An 18,132-nucleotide genomic window follows, 5' to 3' on the forward strand; every position below is an offset into this window, starting at 1 on the left:
ACTATTTATTGTTAGCCTTTTCCCCCTCCATTAGTCCTCTTCTAACTTCTTGCTTTGTTTCTTTTATAGCTGACCTTGTTAGATCTGATTATTTATGGATCTCTTAGAGTCTTCAACATCCACAGTGTCCGATGGTCAAGATTCCTGAGACCTCTCTTCTTAATCAACTTCCCTGAAAGTCGTCAGGTAAGAGGGTTGGCTTGATATGTTACAGTTTTTTTTCTTGAATAGACAGCTAATTTCTCTCAAGGAGAAGTCAGATTGGTAGTTTTGGTTGCATCCAGAGTAAAATTAAATATTTGTCTTGGCAGATTCGAAGAGTCTTCCGAAGTATCCGGAACACTTTGCCAGAGGTTCTCTATGTATTTCTCTTGCTCATGTTCAATGTGTTGATGTTCTCCCTTATGGCCCTGAAATTGTTTGGTGATAGGTAAGGATGCTGCTAGAATCTTCTCTTCTGGGCCCTCCTACATTTGAGTTATCCCTTATCCAAGACGGACTCTTAAATCAGAAGGTGACTTTATCACTGGACAGTTACAACCACATCCCTGCAAGGTTAAAAAGTACATTTATGGGTCCATTGTTCACCTTTCTTATACTTGTGTGTGTTTCTTTTTTCTTCTCTCTTTCTCTCCCTTTAGGAATCTTAAAACAGTGGAAGGATCATCCTATTTTACAAATCTCCTAGATATAATGTTTGATCTCTATGTGCTGGTGACCACTGCTAACAGCCCTGATGTCATGTATGTATTTCACTATTTTTCCTTCATTGTATTAATGTCAATAATTTGATTTAGTTACCTGAGCATAAGTGCATGTTAGCAGAATAGAGGTAGTTTTTAATGTGGGGAATCTCCTGACCAAGGCATATTGTGAAAAATGAATATTTTGTGTATTCTCTCTAAATGGGTGATGGGGAAGACCCATGAAATAGGGAGGATGCTATGATATTTACTTATTTATGATATTTATTTATTTGGTGGAGCATAGTACCAGCTAACATGGGAATAGTGTTGGAAAAATATTTTTAAAATTTAAATCTGTTCAGCTAATTTATAGATATAGGAAGGTTTTACTGTTGGAACTTGAATTCTTTCTTTCAGAGACTCATGCCATATAGATATTGATTTTTTTTTTAGGAAAAGTTTCCTTCCTCCCCTCTCTACAAGACCAACATGCTGTGATCATGAGTGCTGAGGAATGAAGAATTGATTCTATAAGTTCCACCTACAGGGGATAAGCCATGATGAATTCTGTATATTTGAACTGAAAAGAAAAGAGACTCATCTATTCAGCATTTATTAAGTACCTACTATGTTCAGGGTCCCCCATCGGTGAATACAATGATGACTAAGATTTAGTTTCTTCTCTCAAAGAACTTATATTCTAATAGGAAAGATAAGACATGGATACAAATAAAGCTAATGAGATGGAGATGAGGAATAATAATAATAGATAATGTGGTAAGATGTTGTGGGAGTGTCAAAGAAGGAGAAATCTCTTCTGGTTAGTGAGATTAGGATAGGTTTTGTGGAGGAGGTAGCATTTGAGATGAAGCTTAGAGAATGAATTAGCTTTTATCAATCAATCAATAAGCATTTTTAAGCATTTTCTATGTGCCAGGCACTTTACTATGTTCTGAGGACATAAGAAAAAAAAAAGAAATTCCTTGCCCTCTAGATACTTACAAGTTTATAAGCAAAGATAAGATGTGCATAAAAATATATGCAAAATAAAAATTTGCGTATTAGAGATATAATCCTATAAAGCAAGGGGCAGACAATTAAGTGTTAAGTATAACTAGGTGCCTATACCCTGTATTGTTTTACAATGTGGGAAAAAGTTTGATTGAATTGGAAGAAGCAACTCAAATTGACTGAGATTCTCAGTTTGAGACAGGGAGCAGAAAGCCAGTTTCCAGATAGACTCAAGGAGATAGCCTTCCAAGCAGGAAGCAGAATCAAGGAATGAGAATGTCTTCCTCAGCAGCAGAGAAGAAAGCTGACTGTGGATATGAGGGAGAATTAGCCTTAGAAGTTGACAGTTCAGCTGGAGAGAGGAGTAGATCTAGGAAACCCTGTGAAGTAGCTTACTCAGGAGATGCTATGCCCATAGGGCAACGACATGACGATTATATGAGGAAAAAAACTCACTGTGCGGTCTTGCAGTACCATAGGCATGAATTACTTTGGCCATATGTGTTTCCTATTTGAGTGCTTGACTGACATTATACTCTCAGTTTGTGTCCACTCTTCCTGTGGACTTAGGGGAGTGTTCCTTAGGTCAATGGGGAAGGGAGGGAAAAGAGGGATGTTTTGTAACTTCTCTTCTTACTTTGCTATCTTAGTAAACACCTTTACTTTGAGTCAGTTGGTTAACTGTTAAAAAAAAGCATACTGGTAGGGATGGATCATTCCCCTGTACCCTTGAACCTGAGGGTAATAGTTGCTTTATGGGGAGGTAGCCTAGAAAGGGGTGCTACAAATACAAGGTGACATTTTCGGAGGGGAAAGTCATTAGTAGCTGATGGGACCCAGGAAAGGCTTCATGTAGAAGTTTATACTAGAGATGTGTTTGGAAGGGAAAGTGATTCTAAGAGGCAGAATTTGTGGGGAAGATATGGATCGGTCATGGATGATGTAATAGGGAATTAATACTTTGATAATTTGATGAATTCATGTTCTTATCATCATGAATTCTTCCTTTACCAGTACAGATTAAAACTCCTTCATGCCCCATTCTGAGTGATTCTTTATCCATAGCTTTCAATAAATCCTCTAGAGAGGATCCATTCAATATCTTGGTGTCTATTGCTAATTCTCTTAATATTTTGCAGATAATAAGGCAGCACCCAGGACTACTTTCCTTCATTCTCCCAGCCCACCTTCTTTTTCTAGTCTTACATAGCCTTAATGATGAGAATAAGACCTAATTTCCAAGTTTTAATTATAATCCAACTGGTGGTAAATAATATGAACTCACAGTTGACTCAATCATTGTTTTCATGACTTATTCCAGAATTGCTTGGCAGTCTGGGGAGCAGAGATTGGGGTCTACCCAACAATATAAATGAATAGAGAAGATATAATGAGAGATCAAGTAGCCAAGAAATGCCAAGGTGCTATCAAGAACCTTGTGACAGTGAAGCCAGAAGAGTATTTAGACTAGGAGGATAGCAAGATCACTAAGAGAAGTGACCAGCATGAAGAACATGTTCAGCAGGACTGAAGGAGGTTGCAGTCAGGTAGTATAGTTTTGAATGCTAAGGTTCAAGGTACAATTCTACTGATGAATGGTTAGAGTGGAGCTGAAGGACTTTGGTGTTCGAGTCAAGGGATGGTAGGGTCAGGATGTTGGAGGGCTCATTCACATGAATGATGATGTTTGAAGCTCGATGATAGAAGGGAAATATAGAAGTTTATTTAACTTTGTAAAATCTGAGTACTGATTGGACTAGATGATCTCTAAAGGGATCTTCTGGTTCTGAAGTTCTGGGAATCAAGAGAGAAGAGATTTATGAGCCAGGCGATTGTTCAAAGTTGGGGGAAATCCTTGGCAAACTCTTTCTGTTTATATCTTTATTTGTGAAGTGCCCTCATTTTGTAGCTTGATTACTGGTGAAGAAATCACAGGAGAATATTTTCTGAGCCTGCTTTCCTATTAGAAAATATGAGGTATGGGAAATGGAGGCATTCTTGTGGAAATTAAAAAAATATGAACCCTAATGTCTTTAATAGAAGGCAGGAATCTTAGTGACATGAAGCATTTGTTTGTCTCAAAGAAGAATTGTTGTTTCTGTTGTGTCCTCAGTAATGAATTAATTTGTCAGTTTTTCTTCCCCTACTGCATATGTTATGCAGGATTAAGTTGCTAGCCATAGCACACGCTCTGTGTGCTACTTCAACTTGAGGTAAGAAGGTATAGAAGTCCTGTTTGCAGTAGAATCTGAATCAGAATCTTCTTTCCCTTCCTTCACTTCCATTTCTACCTGGTAAAATCTGACCGTTTCTTTAAAGCCCAGGTCAAATGTTAACTCCTCATCCTTAAACTTTCTGACATTGACTCCCCTGATACTCTCTTTTCTTTGGGGTTTCGTGATAATACTTTCTCTTGGTTCTCCTCCTACTTTTCTAATCATATCTTCTCATTATCCTTTGATCAATCATCACCCATGTCCTGCCCCCTAACCCTGGATGTCCCCAAGGTTCTGACCTTTTCTCCAGTACCATATTACTGAATCTCTATTAGACATTTCCAATTAGATGTTTCATAGGCAACTCAAACTCAGCATGTCCAATCTGGAACTCATTGTTTTCTGCTAAACTTGCCTATTCTCCAAATATCCCTTTTTCTGTTGAAGGCACTGCCATCCTTCCAGTTACTCAGGTTCAAAAATTCTGGGTCATCCTTGATTTTCCTCTCCTTCCATATCCAATCAGTTTTCAAAGTATTTATAGATTCTTCCTCACAACCTGTCCTTGTTAATTCACACAGATGCCACCCTAGTTTGGTCCTTCATTCCCCTTCACTTAAACTATTGATGTAGCTTCTTAATTGTCCTTCCTATCTCCAGCCTCTGTCCTCTCCAATTTAGTCTCTAAATAGGACAAAGTAATTTTCTTAAAGTATACATTGGATCACATCACTCCTCTACTCATGAAAGTTCAATCATTCCTTATTGGCTCTAGGATAAAATACAAATTTCTGTTTGACATTTAAAGCCCATCACAAACTGACTCCAACCTACCTTTCCAGGCTTGTGGCACATTATTCCCCTTCATGCATTCTATATTCTAGCCAAACTGAACTATTTTCTTTTCCATGAACTTGGTATTTCATCTCCCACCTACATGTCTTTGCCTAGGCTATCCTGTGTTCCTAGAATATATATACTCCTTCCCTATTTAAGCCTCTTTGGATCCTGAGCTCCTTTAAATGTTTAGCTCAAGTACCACCTCTTATGGAAAACCCTTCCTGATCCCTTTAATTATTATTGCCCTTTCCCCCTTCCTTAAATTATCATGATACCTGATCTGTTTACATATTAAAACTCTATAGAGGAATGTAAATTCTCTGTGGACAGGGACTATTTTTACTTTGGGTCTTCAACTTGTTTTTTTCTTTGAATCTTCAGCACCCAGAATAGTGCCTTACGCAGTATAGGCACTCAATAAATGCTTGCTGGATTGAACTGAACTAGATGAAACCTTCACTGGTTGAAAAAAAAATTGCTTCTCCTTTCCTGCCTTATCATTCTTTTCTATTTAAATAGTACTTTGTTAGCATCTTTGTTATAATGTGAAATAATATAAGCCTATAGTTATGTATGTCATATAGTTCCTACTAGACTTGAGTAAGCCCCTTGAGGACAAGAGAACATGTTTAATTTATCTTAAATCATGATAATATCCAGCACGATACTTTGAATGTGCTAGGTTTTTAATAAACATTTTAATGAATTGAATTTTTAATACTAAGTAATAGCAAGTTCTTAAATTAAGGAAGTAGAGCCAAGCTGAATTCTTTAAAAATCAGAAGCATCATGGGAGATAAAAAAATGCAGATATTCTGAAACATTTAAAGCCTATTTTCTATTCCAGATTTTTTTCTAAGTCTTTCCGCCCCTAAGTAACAGCTTGATATGCCAATGGGAGTTCTTATATGCTACTTATTCCAGGACCATTTTAATATTAAAAGCAACTACCTAGAGATGTAACAATTAACCCAAAGGAATAAATTGCAGATGATGTAACAAAAGACCATCTCTTCCACCAAGGCTCTCTGGCTCTGGCCTCATATTCAGACCAGCTTCAGTCCTGGGGGAGCCTGCTCGCTAAAGAGGGGTGCATGACTCTTTCTTCCTGTCTTTCTATGCTCCTCACCCACACTGCAGTCTCAGAGAAAACCACTTAAGACTTAGGTTTAGCTCATATCTCAGGGTCCCTCCCAAAGGAAGTTAATCAGGTACTCAAAATGCTTTATGTACCAGGTATAGGATAGCTATTTGCTTCTTCTACAAAAAAGAAATGGTCAGAAGACTCATAAATGTACACTGACAAAGACTTAAAACATGATACCATAACCCACAAGTCCTATTATACTTTCCTGGGAAGTTAATCCTCAAAACACTGAAAATCTGAAACATTTTATTGGATGCTAATTAAGCAGTTATTTTATCTTTCCCTCAGCTCTGCACTATCAGAACAATTGCCTCAATGTTCTTGTGTTTGGGCAAGCCAGGTTTGGCTTGGGCTCATCCTCTTGGCAGTGATCATCTTCTATGAAAATGGTACATAGTTGCGGAAAACTTTTGCTACTAATTGGTTTTGACTGAGGGAATTAGGAGCTCCTGATTTCATGAACTCATGAGGTTGTCTCTGAGGCTACTTCTATCCCAGGATAGTGTTTTTCACCTATGCAGAGAGAAAGAAACACAAGCAGAAGAAACATCCAGGGATTTGAGATCTAGTGCTAGTCTTCCTTGAGTATCACATGCTCCTGCTTTCATCTAGGAGCCGACAAAATCCTCGAGGGACCTAACACATGTTGCACGATGATAGAAGGGAAATACAGAAATTTATTTAACTTTGTGAAATCCGAGTATTGGTTGGACTAGATGATCTCTAGAAGGATCTTCTGGTTCTGAAGTTCCTGGAAATCCCCGGAAGTGACCAGGGGAGTTCAGCTCAGCTCTGTGTATCCTCTTCCACTGTGACAGTGGCATCTTTGACAATGATCTAACTTCACGAGGGCAGATCAACGAATCCATTTATTAAATACCTACTGTGTAACGGGCACTGTGCTAGGCATTGTCTATGCCATGTATGAAGGGCAGTTTTCCCTGTGACCCTCGTAGAAATCAAGGAGACAGATGCTGGAAGGGGTTTTGGGGACAACCTTATGCAATCCCTTCATTTTTCAAATGAGATAACTGACCTCCAGAGAAAAGAAGTGATTTATCCAAGGTCCTAGAGTGGGGCAGTGGGAGAGCCTGCACTAGGAGTCTGGTCGCCTACCACCCCACCCAAGGCTCTTCCATTACAGTGAACTGCCTCAGATCCTAGCTCCACACATGTATGAGCAGTCATTTGCCTCAGAGAAGCACAGTAAGCAGGTGAAGAGAATGATTAAGATTAAAATCCAAAATGTGTTGCTATAAAAACAATTAAATTTTGCTTTGTTTTGTTCCTTTTTAGGATGCCAGCTTACAACTTAGACTGGCGATATTCTCTTTTTTTCATAACCTACATTGTCATCAATACCTACATCTTCATGTCTGTCTTTCTAGCTGTTGTGTATAACAACTACAGAAAGCATTTAAAGGTAAAGTAAAGAAAGCAAAAGGGCTGGAAACGTTGGCTGTTGTGTGCTGGGGCAAAGAAATGACGACCAATGCATTTATAGGGGTTTTTTGTTTACTATTGTGAAAAACATGCCTCAGAATTCTAGGGATTTTCCCCTTGTTTTACTGCTGAGCTCATCTGTCGCTTATCACCCAAGAGCTTAATGTGGGAAAGAGGCTTCCTTTTTTAGGTCATTGTGCTCCCACTCATGCTTGAGTTATTTCTATGCAGCGGAGACGTAATTGCTTGATGAAGCTCTAAGAAATGTCATTAAAATTAAATGATGCCATGAAATACCTGTTCGTCCTCCACCATCTAGCTTTGCGGCATCTAAAGATATTTCAAATTGGGCAGCTAGGTGGCGCAGTGGATAGAGCATCGGCCCTGGAGTCAGGAGGACCTGAGTTCAAATTCGGGCTCAGACATATAATAATTCCTAGCTGGGTGACTCTGGGCAAGTCACTTAACCCCAACTGCCTCATTTTAAAAAAAAAAAGGTAGAAGAATTTTAGGGGCAGCTAGGTGGTGCAGTAGATAGAGCTCCAGCCTTGGAGTCAGGAGGACCTGAGTTCAAAGCCGGCCTCAGACACTTGAAACGTACTAGCTGTGTGACCCTGGGCAAGTCACTTAACCCTGATTGCCTCACCAAAAAAAATAAATAAAGATAAAGTGCTGCTTCTTTTTATAGCGTGGCATGGCAGTTGAGTTTGGAGTCAAGAAGACTAAAGTTCAAATTGTACTTCTGATACTAGCTAGGTAACCCTAGACAAGTCACTTAAGCTTTCAGAAATCTCAGGCAACTTCCTAGAATTCATTTGCTAAGTTATTGATGGCTTTCTAGTCCATGTTAATAAAAAGAATTCCTATACCACGAGTTCCCCAAGGATGCTGAAGGCATAGATCCTTCATTCTGCTAAATAGGACACTTTTCACCATCCTTAATGGTCACTAAGTGGCGTAGTGGACAGGGTACTGGACTTGGAATCAGAAAGACCTGGCATCAAATCCTCCTCAGAGGATTAGCTGTATGACCTTGAGCAAAATCACTTAAGCTCTCTTGGATTCTGTTTCTTCATCATTTGTAAAATAGAGGTAATAATAGCTTCTTCTTCACAGGGTTGTTGCGTGGGTCAAATGAGATAATATATATAAAACACTTTGTAAATCTTAAAGTGCTATGCAAATGTTAGCCGCTATTATTTTTATTATGTTTAGAAATACGACAGGGCAGCTAGGTGGCATAGTGGATAGAGCACTTGCCCTGGAATCAGGAGGACCTGAGCTCAAATCCGGCCTCAGACACTTGACACTTTACTAGCTATGTGATCCTGGGCAAGTCACTTAACCACATTGCCTAGCCAAAAAAAATATGGAAAAGACGTGTGCTGTGTGTGTGTGTTGGAGTGGAGGAGTAGGACAAGGGGAGAAGAGGAAAGGAGGAGGAGGGGGAGACTAGACCTACGATTTCATTGTTCTAGGATGCTTCCTGTGAATTCCAGATTAGTACTTGCTCTGCAATTAGTTGGCTGGGGCACCAAGAGGTTATGATTTACCCCAGGGTCACATGACCCGTGGGTATTATAGGGAGTGCTTGATTATAGGTCTTCCTAACCCCAAGGCTGGCTCCCTATCTACTATAATGTTTGGTAAAAAAAAAAAAAATTGGAATTTTACTTGAAGAACGTGTGATTTATCAGTGTGGATACTCCTTCTGTTAGTGGAGATTCTCACCATGCCCTATGAAGGTGACTTCATGGGTTGGCTTGTCCAAAAATATGCATTCTGCAGTGAACAACCCTGATGTAATTACCCTCTCAAACTTAGCTAGGCTGGTTCTCATCAACAGAAACAAAGACAGACACATAATAATTCCTAGCTGGGTGACTCTGAGCAAGTCACTTAACCCCAACTGCCTCATTTAAAAAAAAAAAAAAAGAAGAAGAATTTTAGGGGCAGCTAGGTGGCGCAGTAGATAGAGCTCCAGCCTTGGAGTCGGGAGGACCTGAGTTCAAATCCGGCCTCAGACACTTGAAACGTACTAGGTTCACATGTGAATCTTCTCTGGCTAGGATCTGCCAGAGTTTACTACCTTTGAGAATTTAATTCACTTGATCAAGCATATATTAAAGTCCTACCATGTGCTGGACTCTGGGAGTGTAAAGACAAAAACTATTATCATCTTTGCATTTCAGAAGCATTTCCAGAGAATCTGGATACACCTTTAAGGCAGAATGACGAATTAGAAGTATATGAAACCTTAAAAAAAATTATTATTTTGGACTGAACATAGGCTGTATCCCTAAAATGAGATCTTTTTGAAAGGAAGAACAATCTATAGGAATATGTTGCAATAGAATACTAATTTTAGATACTCAGTTTGGGTTTTCTATCAGCCAGATTTCATGGGAAGAATACAGCTATGTAGCACAGTCTGTAGCATATTCAGAGCAATACAGTAACACAAAATTATCTACTTGGCTTTGTTAATTTAAAAATTTTCTTGTTCATTTCTGTGTTTTCTTGTTCATTACCTAGAACACAATTATATATCATTTGGGTACTTTGGAGAATTCTTAGACTCATAGATTTAGAATTGGAAGGAACTTCAAAGATTATATAATGCATTCATCTCATTTTATAGATGAAAAAGAAACTAAGGCCCCTGGAGGTTGAATGTTATATCAAAGAGGGAGCCCTTCAGCGGTGAGCCCCACATGACCCCAGAGTTGTCGGAGGAGTTTTGGCACACACCAGACCCCTTATACAGCCATCCTAATGGGCTCTCATGGGGTTAGACCCATGGGGGATGGAGGTTATACCCCACCAGTACCACTGTAATAGAAAGATTCAAAGAATACAAACTATATAGGTTAAAAGATGATAGACAGAGTAAAAAAAAAAAGAGTCCAACTCTTTCCCAGTTTAGGTCTTCTTGCCTGGCTCCACAGGAAATCTGGTTTCCCTTCCTAGTATCTCTGTTTCTTCTGTGATGCACTGGAGTTGGTTTCTCTAGTTTCCCAGGTCCTGGACGAAACAATGTCATTTTCTTAGTTCTCTAGGCATAACTTCAGGTTTCATACTGAATATTGTTAAAATGATGCCTGACACACTAAGTTAGCTGTTCTTTATGAATTAGCGAGTATTTATAGTATCTACCATGTGTGCTAGGTGCTGCAGATGCAAATAAAAAGGGGAGCCAGTCCCTGCCCTCAAGGAGCTGACATTCTATTGGTCTCCACAGCCAGTATTCCCGACCTTCAGAGTTATCCTGTCTAGCCTAACTTCCCAAGCTGTCTTCTTCCTTTCCCTCCTGACCTGATTAACTTAATTCTAGGGCTTTCTCCTAGAAACACCCCTGATTTTCTTTCATTTACACTTCTTCTCTCTTGCTGGATAGACAAGTCCCAAGCTATCTGTCATCTGCTACTCTTTTTCAGCCCTTTAAAGTGTCAGTCTTTACCAGAACTTACACATACACTGAACACAGGTAAGGTGGCTTCTGTTTATGCCAAAGGGGGAGGAGTAAGTGCATCCAGGGCACAGAAGAAGTGGTTATTCATCATGCGTGAACATAGGATCAATTTCTATTTCTAATTTGTTTCTATGTCAGTATCAATCCATCAGTATTTTATTAAATACCTACAATGTGCTAGGAATTAAGGATACAAGTATAAAGAATGAAACAAGTTCTAAGTGATAAGGAACTTGCATTCTAATGGGGGAGACAAGTATATATAAAAATACATAAATATATGTTCAATAGCATAAATACAAGGTGAATAAAACACAAATGTATACAAAGTAGCTATATCCAAGATAGTTTGGAAGGGAAGGGACTAGCAGTTGGAGGTATCAGGTAAGGCTTCCTGGAGAAGATAGTGAATCTTAATGGAAGACAGAGGCTCTCTGAGATAGGAGGGCATCTGGTATGGCTGGGTACAAAAACACAGAGATGGGGAATGGAGCTACAGGGAAGGAATAAAGAAAAGACCAGGTGGGCTAGACCACAGAGTTACCACAAGGCTGGTTAAATATGAACCTGTCTTTCTCTTAAAAAAAAATTCTCCATGTTTTTTAGAATGAGGTTCGCAAACTGGCTTACATGAAACGTCACAAAATGATAGAGGCTTTCAACATTCTGAAGACCAAGGAGGGCACCGAGTTTGTTGTTAAGGAAGCCCAGTGGAAGCAGTTAGTTAAGATAGTGGCACCTGACATCAGCAATTCCCACCGGGAGCTCCTTTTGAGGATATCTGATGAGGAACAGAAGGGATATGTAGGTGAGTAGCAGATTATTAAATTAATTATTAATAATTATTAAATTAATAAAGTGGCCCTCTGGTCTTGCAACTGACCCTTATAAAAAGGATGAGGAGAGGTGAGGGACAATGTCAAACATTCAAGTCTATTCTGACAGGCTGCCTGTGGGACAAGTCAGAGCGTGAGAACAGAAGAATTGTGGGGGGGATAGCTAACCATGCATATGAGGATCATGGATCTAGAGAGGCCTAGTGTAGTTGTGAGTATCAGTAATGGGATTTGAATCCAGGTCCTCTGACTCCACAGTCTTCATGTACCACACTGCCTCCCACCAGCTGAAGAAACTAGGAAGGAAAGAAGGAAGGAAACAAGCATTTATTAAATGTTTACTATGTGCTAGGCAGTGTGCTAACCTCTGAAGAAACAAGCATGACAGAAATAGAGTTCCTACCCTCGAGGAGCTTACATTCTAAGGGGGAAAGACAACACAAAAGGGAGCTGACAAGGAAGGTGGGAGGTTGGGAGGTGGGAGTGGGAAGAGTGGATTGAGGGGAACGTAAGTCAAAAAAATAAGAAATAAAGTTGGGGGGAGAATGAAGGCAGGCCTGCCTCAGCCCTTCCACAAAATGGAGACTCCAGAAGGAACTTAGCAATGGGAGAAGGGGGCAGGCCTTGTGGAGGAGTTTTCCAAGGTGAGCAGGCCACAAGAATGTCAGGCTATTACTGGGCAAGGAGGCCTCCAGTGCCAAGGCGAGTTCCAGGATGAATACCAGTAGAGAAGGCCTGGTTTGGAAGTCTAGAAGGGCTGGTAGAAGAATGAAAGAGAATGAATTCTATCTCTATGGTTGAAGAAAAGTCTTTTGACTGAGTCCAAATTTTACAGAACAAATCCTTTTATTAAGGGGATTTGTTCTGTGAAGTTTAGATTCAGTCAAAGGGCCGCACTCAAGGATCTAGAGGGCCACATGTGGCCTTGAGGCTGTAGGTTCCCCACCCCTGCTGTAGGCAATAGAAAGTCAGGGAAAGTTTCTGAGTAGAAGGGTAACATGATGAAAACATTTTAGAATTAACCTGGCTGAAGTATGTAATAATTCATCGAAATCATACTCCAAGTCATTTGGCAAACATGAGTACTCTCTCTGCCACTAGTGAATCTGGTGCTCCGTCCTTAGCACAGTGCCTGGAATATAGTAGCTACTTAAATGTTAGTTGACTGAATAATTGGAGAAAGAATGATATGTTACAGATAACATAATATTAGAAATAACAAGTCCTGGGCTCTAATTCTAATTCTGTCATATATGACTTTGGCCAAGTCACATCTCTGGACCTCAGTTTTTTCATATATAAAATGAGGGAATTAAATGAGATGATCCTAAAGATCATTAACTTCTACCCATTAGAAATGGTCCTGCCCTCCCAGCTCTAAAAACCTATGTTAGCTAAGTTAGGGAAGTATAATGAACACCCTTCCCCATCCTTCCTTTATGTGAGATTTAGACTTTACAGGTTGACCTTGGTGTGGATGCTTCCATGAATATCTGGGGTCATTTTTGTATTGCAGACAAAAAGTGCTTTTTAAGATTAGCTGATCTATTGAACATTCAAGTGATTACTATAAAGTTTAAAAGACATCCCCTGGAGATCTGGATGCCCCATGTCTATAAGTCTTCAGGAAGTCTTTTTGTACAAAAGGTAGTTCAACACAGGTAAGTTAGTTTTTGCTTTTGGGAGGAACTGGTGGTGATGATGAGAGGTGGTTTCTTATGATTAACATTAGTATTAAAATTTACCTTTCTGGCCCTTACTCCTTTGCACTTTTTCACCTGATGGAGTGTCCCTCTCTCCCCTCTCTGTACCCTCCCCCTTCCACCTCCTCTTCCTTCTCTTTATTTATTTCTCTTCTCTGTCTCTCTCTTTTTGCCTCTTTATCTCAGTCTCTCTTCTCTGTCTCTGTCTTTCTGTCATCACCATTGGACTGAATGGAAGGCCTTTAGTGTTGTAAGTGCCAGAGTTTACAAGTAAATCACCTCTGATGTAGTGTAATGAAAAAAGTACTGGATACAGACATGGGATTCAAACAAGGCTTCTTATGGCTCATGAGTTGTGTGATCTTGATCCAATGACTTCACCTCTCTGACCCTCAGTTTCCTCATTTGTAAAATAGGAATAACAATCCCTGCAGCACCTATCTCAGAGGGTTGCTGTAAAGATCAGACAAGATGTGTATAGAGCACTTCATAAATATTAAGACACCTTATAAATGGCAGCTACTATTATTGCTCAGTAAATTAGCTTTGTCTTAGGAGTAGGAGTTTGGGACTAGATACACTAGCTAAAAATGGCAGACTATTATGTATGGGTGCATATATATGAATTTTAAATTTTGTCTATTATCTTTTATTACTACCACTTATGTACTTAACCAAAAAGAATGTTTAGAAATAAACCATTATGCTGTGTTTGTACCTATGTATTTGTACATTTTAAAACATTAATTGAATAAAGGAAAAATATCTGGCATTTCTCCAGATGTAGGGTTTATGCTTATAAAATGGTTCTAATAACAGGATAGAAGCTCATTCTAATCCAATAAAACTGGATATTTTGTTTTCAAGAACTGGGGATGTTTAACTGAGAGAAGAAAAGACACATGGGGAGGCATGGATAACATCTCCAAGTATTTGAGAAGTTGCCACATTAAAAAAAAAAAAGATTTGTTATGCTTGACCTTAGGGGACAGAACTAGGAACAATGGATAGAAGTCACAGAGGCAGATTTAGGCTTAATGTAAAGGGGAAACTTTCTAAGAATTAGAGAACTGTCCAAATGTGCAATAGTTAGCTTCAGGAAGCTATTGATTTGTATTCCTACTAACAACATTGTGTTTAAAATTCGATCAAAGGGTGTGGTGCAGGATGGAACATTTTGGGTTCTCAGAAACTGGAGGAATGGAGGTATTTAGTTGAAGCAAGGAACCAAATCCATTCAATGGGTTGGATGTTTAGGTTTAAGAAATCATGTAGAGTCTGGGAATCTGTTATGGGGCAGGAAACTTTTCTTTGACAATTTCTAGCCAGTGAGAGCTATTCAGCATTAACAAGCCTGGATGGTATTCTCTGCTTGCTTTCCATTTTCCCAAATGAGTTAAAGGAGCTGGAGATATTTATTTTTAATACATTTTTGTTGTTATCTTTTGTTTTTATGTCATCTACATTTCCCACTGTATTCTTCCCCAACTTGCATTGGTGGAGAGTTTCCTGACTTGGGAGTTCCCTCTCCCAGTGAAAACACAGGTCCAATCCTTGTCTATTCCTATCCTTTCCACCCCTCCCATCTTTCCCAGAAAACTGTCTCTTATATTAAAGAATAAAATAAAGAAACCACAAAGAAGTTCTTTCTCATATCTCTTCTTTGGGACCAAGGTTGGTTGTTTATAATTTAACAGCATTCAGTTTTCATTGTTCTTTGGTTATTATTCTCCCATTTACATTTTGTAGTCATTGTATATGTAGTTTTCCTGGCTTTGCTCACATGATGATGCACATCATACATCAGTTCATATGTTTTCTCATGTTACCATATAGTCATCATACTCTTTCTTACAGCTCAGGAATATTTCATCACATTCAGTACCATAACTCATTTATTAGCTATTCCCTAATTACTAGACATCTATTTTGTTTTCAAGAACTGGGGATGTTTAACTGAGAGAAGAAAAGACATATGGGGGGGCATGGATAACATCTCCAAATATTTGAGAAGTTGCCACATTAAAAAAAAATAGATTTGTTATGCTTAACCTCAGGGGGCAGAATTAGGAACAATGGATAGAAGTCACAGAGGCAGATTTAGGCTTAATGTAAAGAGGAAATTTTCTAAGAATTAGAGAACTAGCCAAATGTGCAATGGTTAGCTTCAGGAAGCTGTGAGTTCTCTATTACCAGAGTTCCTGAAGCTTGAGCTGGAGACCATATGTCCAGAATGTTGTCGAGATTTCTCTAGAGTTGTAGGTTGAGTTAGATGGCTTTGAGGTCCCCTCTACCTCTGAGACCAAACATTATGAGCTCATGGATTCATACCAATGAGAAATAAGACCAATATATCCTATACTTCAAACTCACTGACAATTTTAAAAAGTGCAATTTTATTACTTCCAAGTACATGGAATAGGCAATTCTTTGTCACCCTAGTTGATCTTCTGCTCTGTGTGACTTAATATTCCTTCCCACCTCATCCTTGCTCTTTGCTATAGAGACTGCATATATTACGTTTATCTCTCTGGCTATTAAGGGAGGCTTCAGAAGTAGTGAAAATAGCTTATTCTCTTAAGTAAATAAATACTCCTCTTAATTTTATATTTGTCAAATTCCTTTTATCATAAAAAGTAGCTGTAAAAATAAATAAAATAGTTTATTATGTATCATTTATATTTATTATAGTGATTATATATTTTATTATATTATTATAGCTTATATTTATTATATGTAATAGTGTCTTATATTTATAGTTCATAAAATAGTTTAGCCCTAGTCTGTATTGATTCAAGGGCTGCATTCAGTAATGCTGAACTTCGGCCTTAATTTTGCTAACAAAGAACAGCACACTTACTGCTAGTAAGTAAAAAGAGGATGGAGAGAGACAGGTAGATGAAAAGAACCCTAGATTTCAAATCAGACACCCTGGCATTGAATGCTGGCTCTGTTATTTGTCCTTGGCAAAACCGCTGGGGTTGTTGGGAGTGGGCAGAAGGGAAAGTAAGAGAAAGAGGTCTTCCCAAAATAATCCAAAGACATTGTATATTGAGACCAGATCATATTCAATAACTATATCTTTCTTTTTTTTCTCCCTTTCTTTCTTTCCCCTCCTCCCCCCCCACCCCCAATCCCATCCCTTACCAACTCCCATGACAGGGTATTTGTCTGGATTTATGATGTAATTATCATAATAAATGCTGTATTCATTGCTTTGGATGAGAAAAATCCATTAATTTCTTATGCAGAGTGGGTTTTCCTTTCTTTATATATTATTGAAATACTCCTGAAGTTATACACGTATGAACCTAAGACATTTTTTGCAAGGAATCAGTTCTGGAACTGGTAAGTGTTAATGTCTCTTCCTTTGAGGAAAGTGTGTGTGTGCGCACATGAGAGAGAGAGAGAGAGAGAGAGAGATGGGAGGGGGAAGATAGAAAGGAAGATAGAAAGCAGGGAAAAGAGAAATTTGTTTGCTTTCCTGGTCTAAACTATTCTTAAAATTTATCATCTGTTTCACTAGACTTAGGAAGCCTTGTGATTTAAATCTCACCAGTAAAACCTTCTGGTTCAGTAAAAGTCTTATTCCATTTCAGACTTGGACAATCCAGCTAAAATTTAACACCACTGTAGGGAGTAGAATTCATAGATCCTTAAAGTTGAAAAGAGATCTTAGGCATTCTCTAGTTCAGAGGTTCTCAACCTTGGGTTCGTAAACATATTTTAAAAATTATTTTGGTAACCAAATTTCAATATCATTGGTTTCTTTTATCATTCTAAGTATTTGGAATGCATTTAAAAGTATTATTCTGAGAAAGGGTCCACAGGCTGCACTAGACTGCCAAAAGAAGCGCATGCCCAAAAAGAGTTAATAACTCCTACTCTAGTCCAGCCACTTCCCCAGGGAAGGAACCTGTACTCGGAATACTTCCAGGGATAGGAAACTCATTACTTCATGAGGCAATTTTCTTCATTGATGGACAGTTTTAAACAACTTTTAAAGCTTAGAATGATCTGAAATCTTCCTCTTCCTTCTGGTGACTGGTCTATACCCTCTGGAGCAATACAGAAAAAGTCTATTTCCTTTGCCAAATCACAGTCATTAAAATGTGTGAAGAGCACTAAGTTTCTTTTTTCTAGACTAAATTTCTAAGTTTCTTTAACCATTCTTCGGAGGACATGGCTCCTGGAACCCATGATATTCTAATCACTCTTCTTAGTCCCTTCTAATTGGTCAGCAGTCCCCTAAAATGTGGCTCCCTGACCTGAACACAGTATTCCAGGTGTGCTCCGATGAGCACAGGGTATATAGTGGTACTATTACTCCCACTGTTCTGGAGCATTGTATTTTCATTACATAGTCCATTGTACTTCCGTTAATTTGGCCTGTGACTATAAACTTTTATAGCAGCTATCTTTCTCAGTCTCTCATTTGTGTGATTTTATTTTTTAACATAAATATAGGACTTTATCTCTAAGTATCCTACTTAATTTAATCTTGTTGCTTTTATCTTATTCCAGCCAATCACTTTCCCTATAGAATTTTGGATCCTAGATTTCCTATCCATTGTGCTAGCTATCCCCACCATGTTTTTTTCATAAGTGAGTTCGACCAACATGCTTCTGACTTCATCTAAGTTGTTGATAAAAGTGTTGGCTAACGAGGACACAGCTAAGGATAGAATCCTGTGGGGAATTGCTAGAGAGTTCCTCTCAGGTTGATATAAATCCATTAATCAACACTGGTAATGGTTATTCAGTGTGCTCTGGATGCA

At 38.7% G+C, this 18,132-nt stretch overlaps 1 protein-coding gene across 1 annotated transcript in view; it reads left to right on the forward strand.

Moving 5' to 3' along the window:
• Positions 1–18,132, forward strand: part of LOC114037061 (two pore calcium channel protein 2-like) — a 65,544-nt gene that overhangs the window by 34,762 nt on the left and 12,650 nt on the right. The window contains exons 5-11 of the mRNA XM_027853860.1: positions 70–186; positions 312–430; positions 642–743; positions 7,197–7,323; positions 11,422–11,623; positions 13,168–13,312; positions 16,517–16,702. Of these exons, the coding sequence (XP_027709661.1) occupies positions 70–186; positions 312–430; positions 642–743; positions 7,197–7,323; positions 11,422–11,623; positions 13,168–13,312; positions 16,517–16,702 (998 nt within the window). The remainder of the gene's footprint in view (positions 1–69; positions 187–311; positions 431–641; positions 744–7,196; positions 7,324–11,421; positions 11,624–13,167; positions 13,313–16,516; positions 16,703–18,132) is intronic.

This window comes from Vombatus ursinus, unplaced genomic scaffold, assembly GCF_900497805.2.
Source record: "Vombatus ursinus unplaced genomic scaffold, bare-nosed wombat genome assembly UNPS02010219.1, whole genome shotgun sequence".
Taxonomy (NCBI): Eukaryota; Metazoa; Chordata; class Mammalia; order Diprotodontia; family Vombatidae; genus Vombatus; species Vombatus ursinus.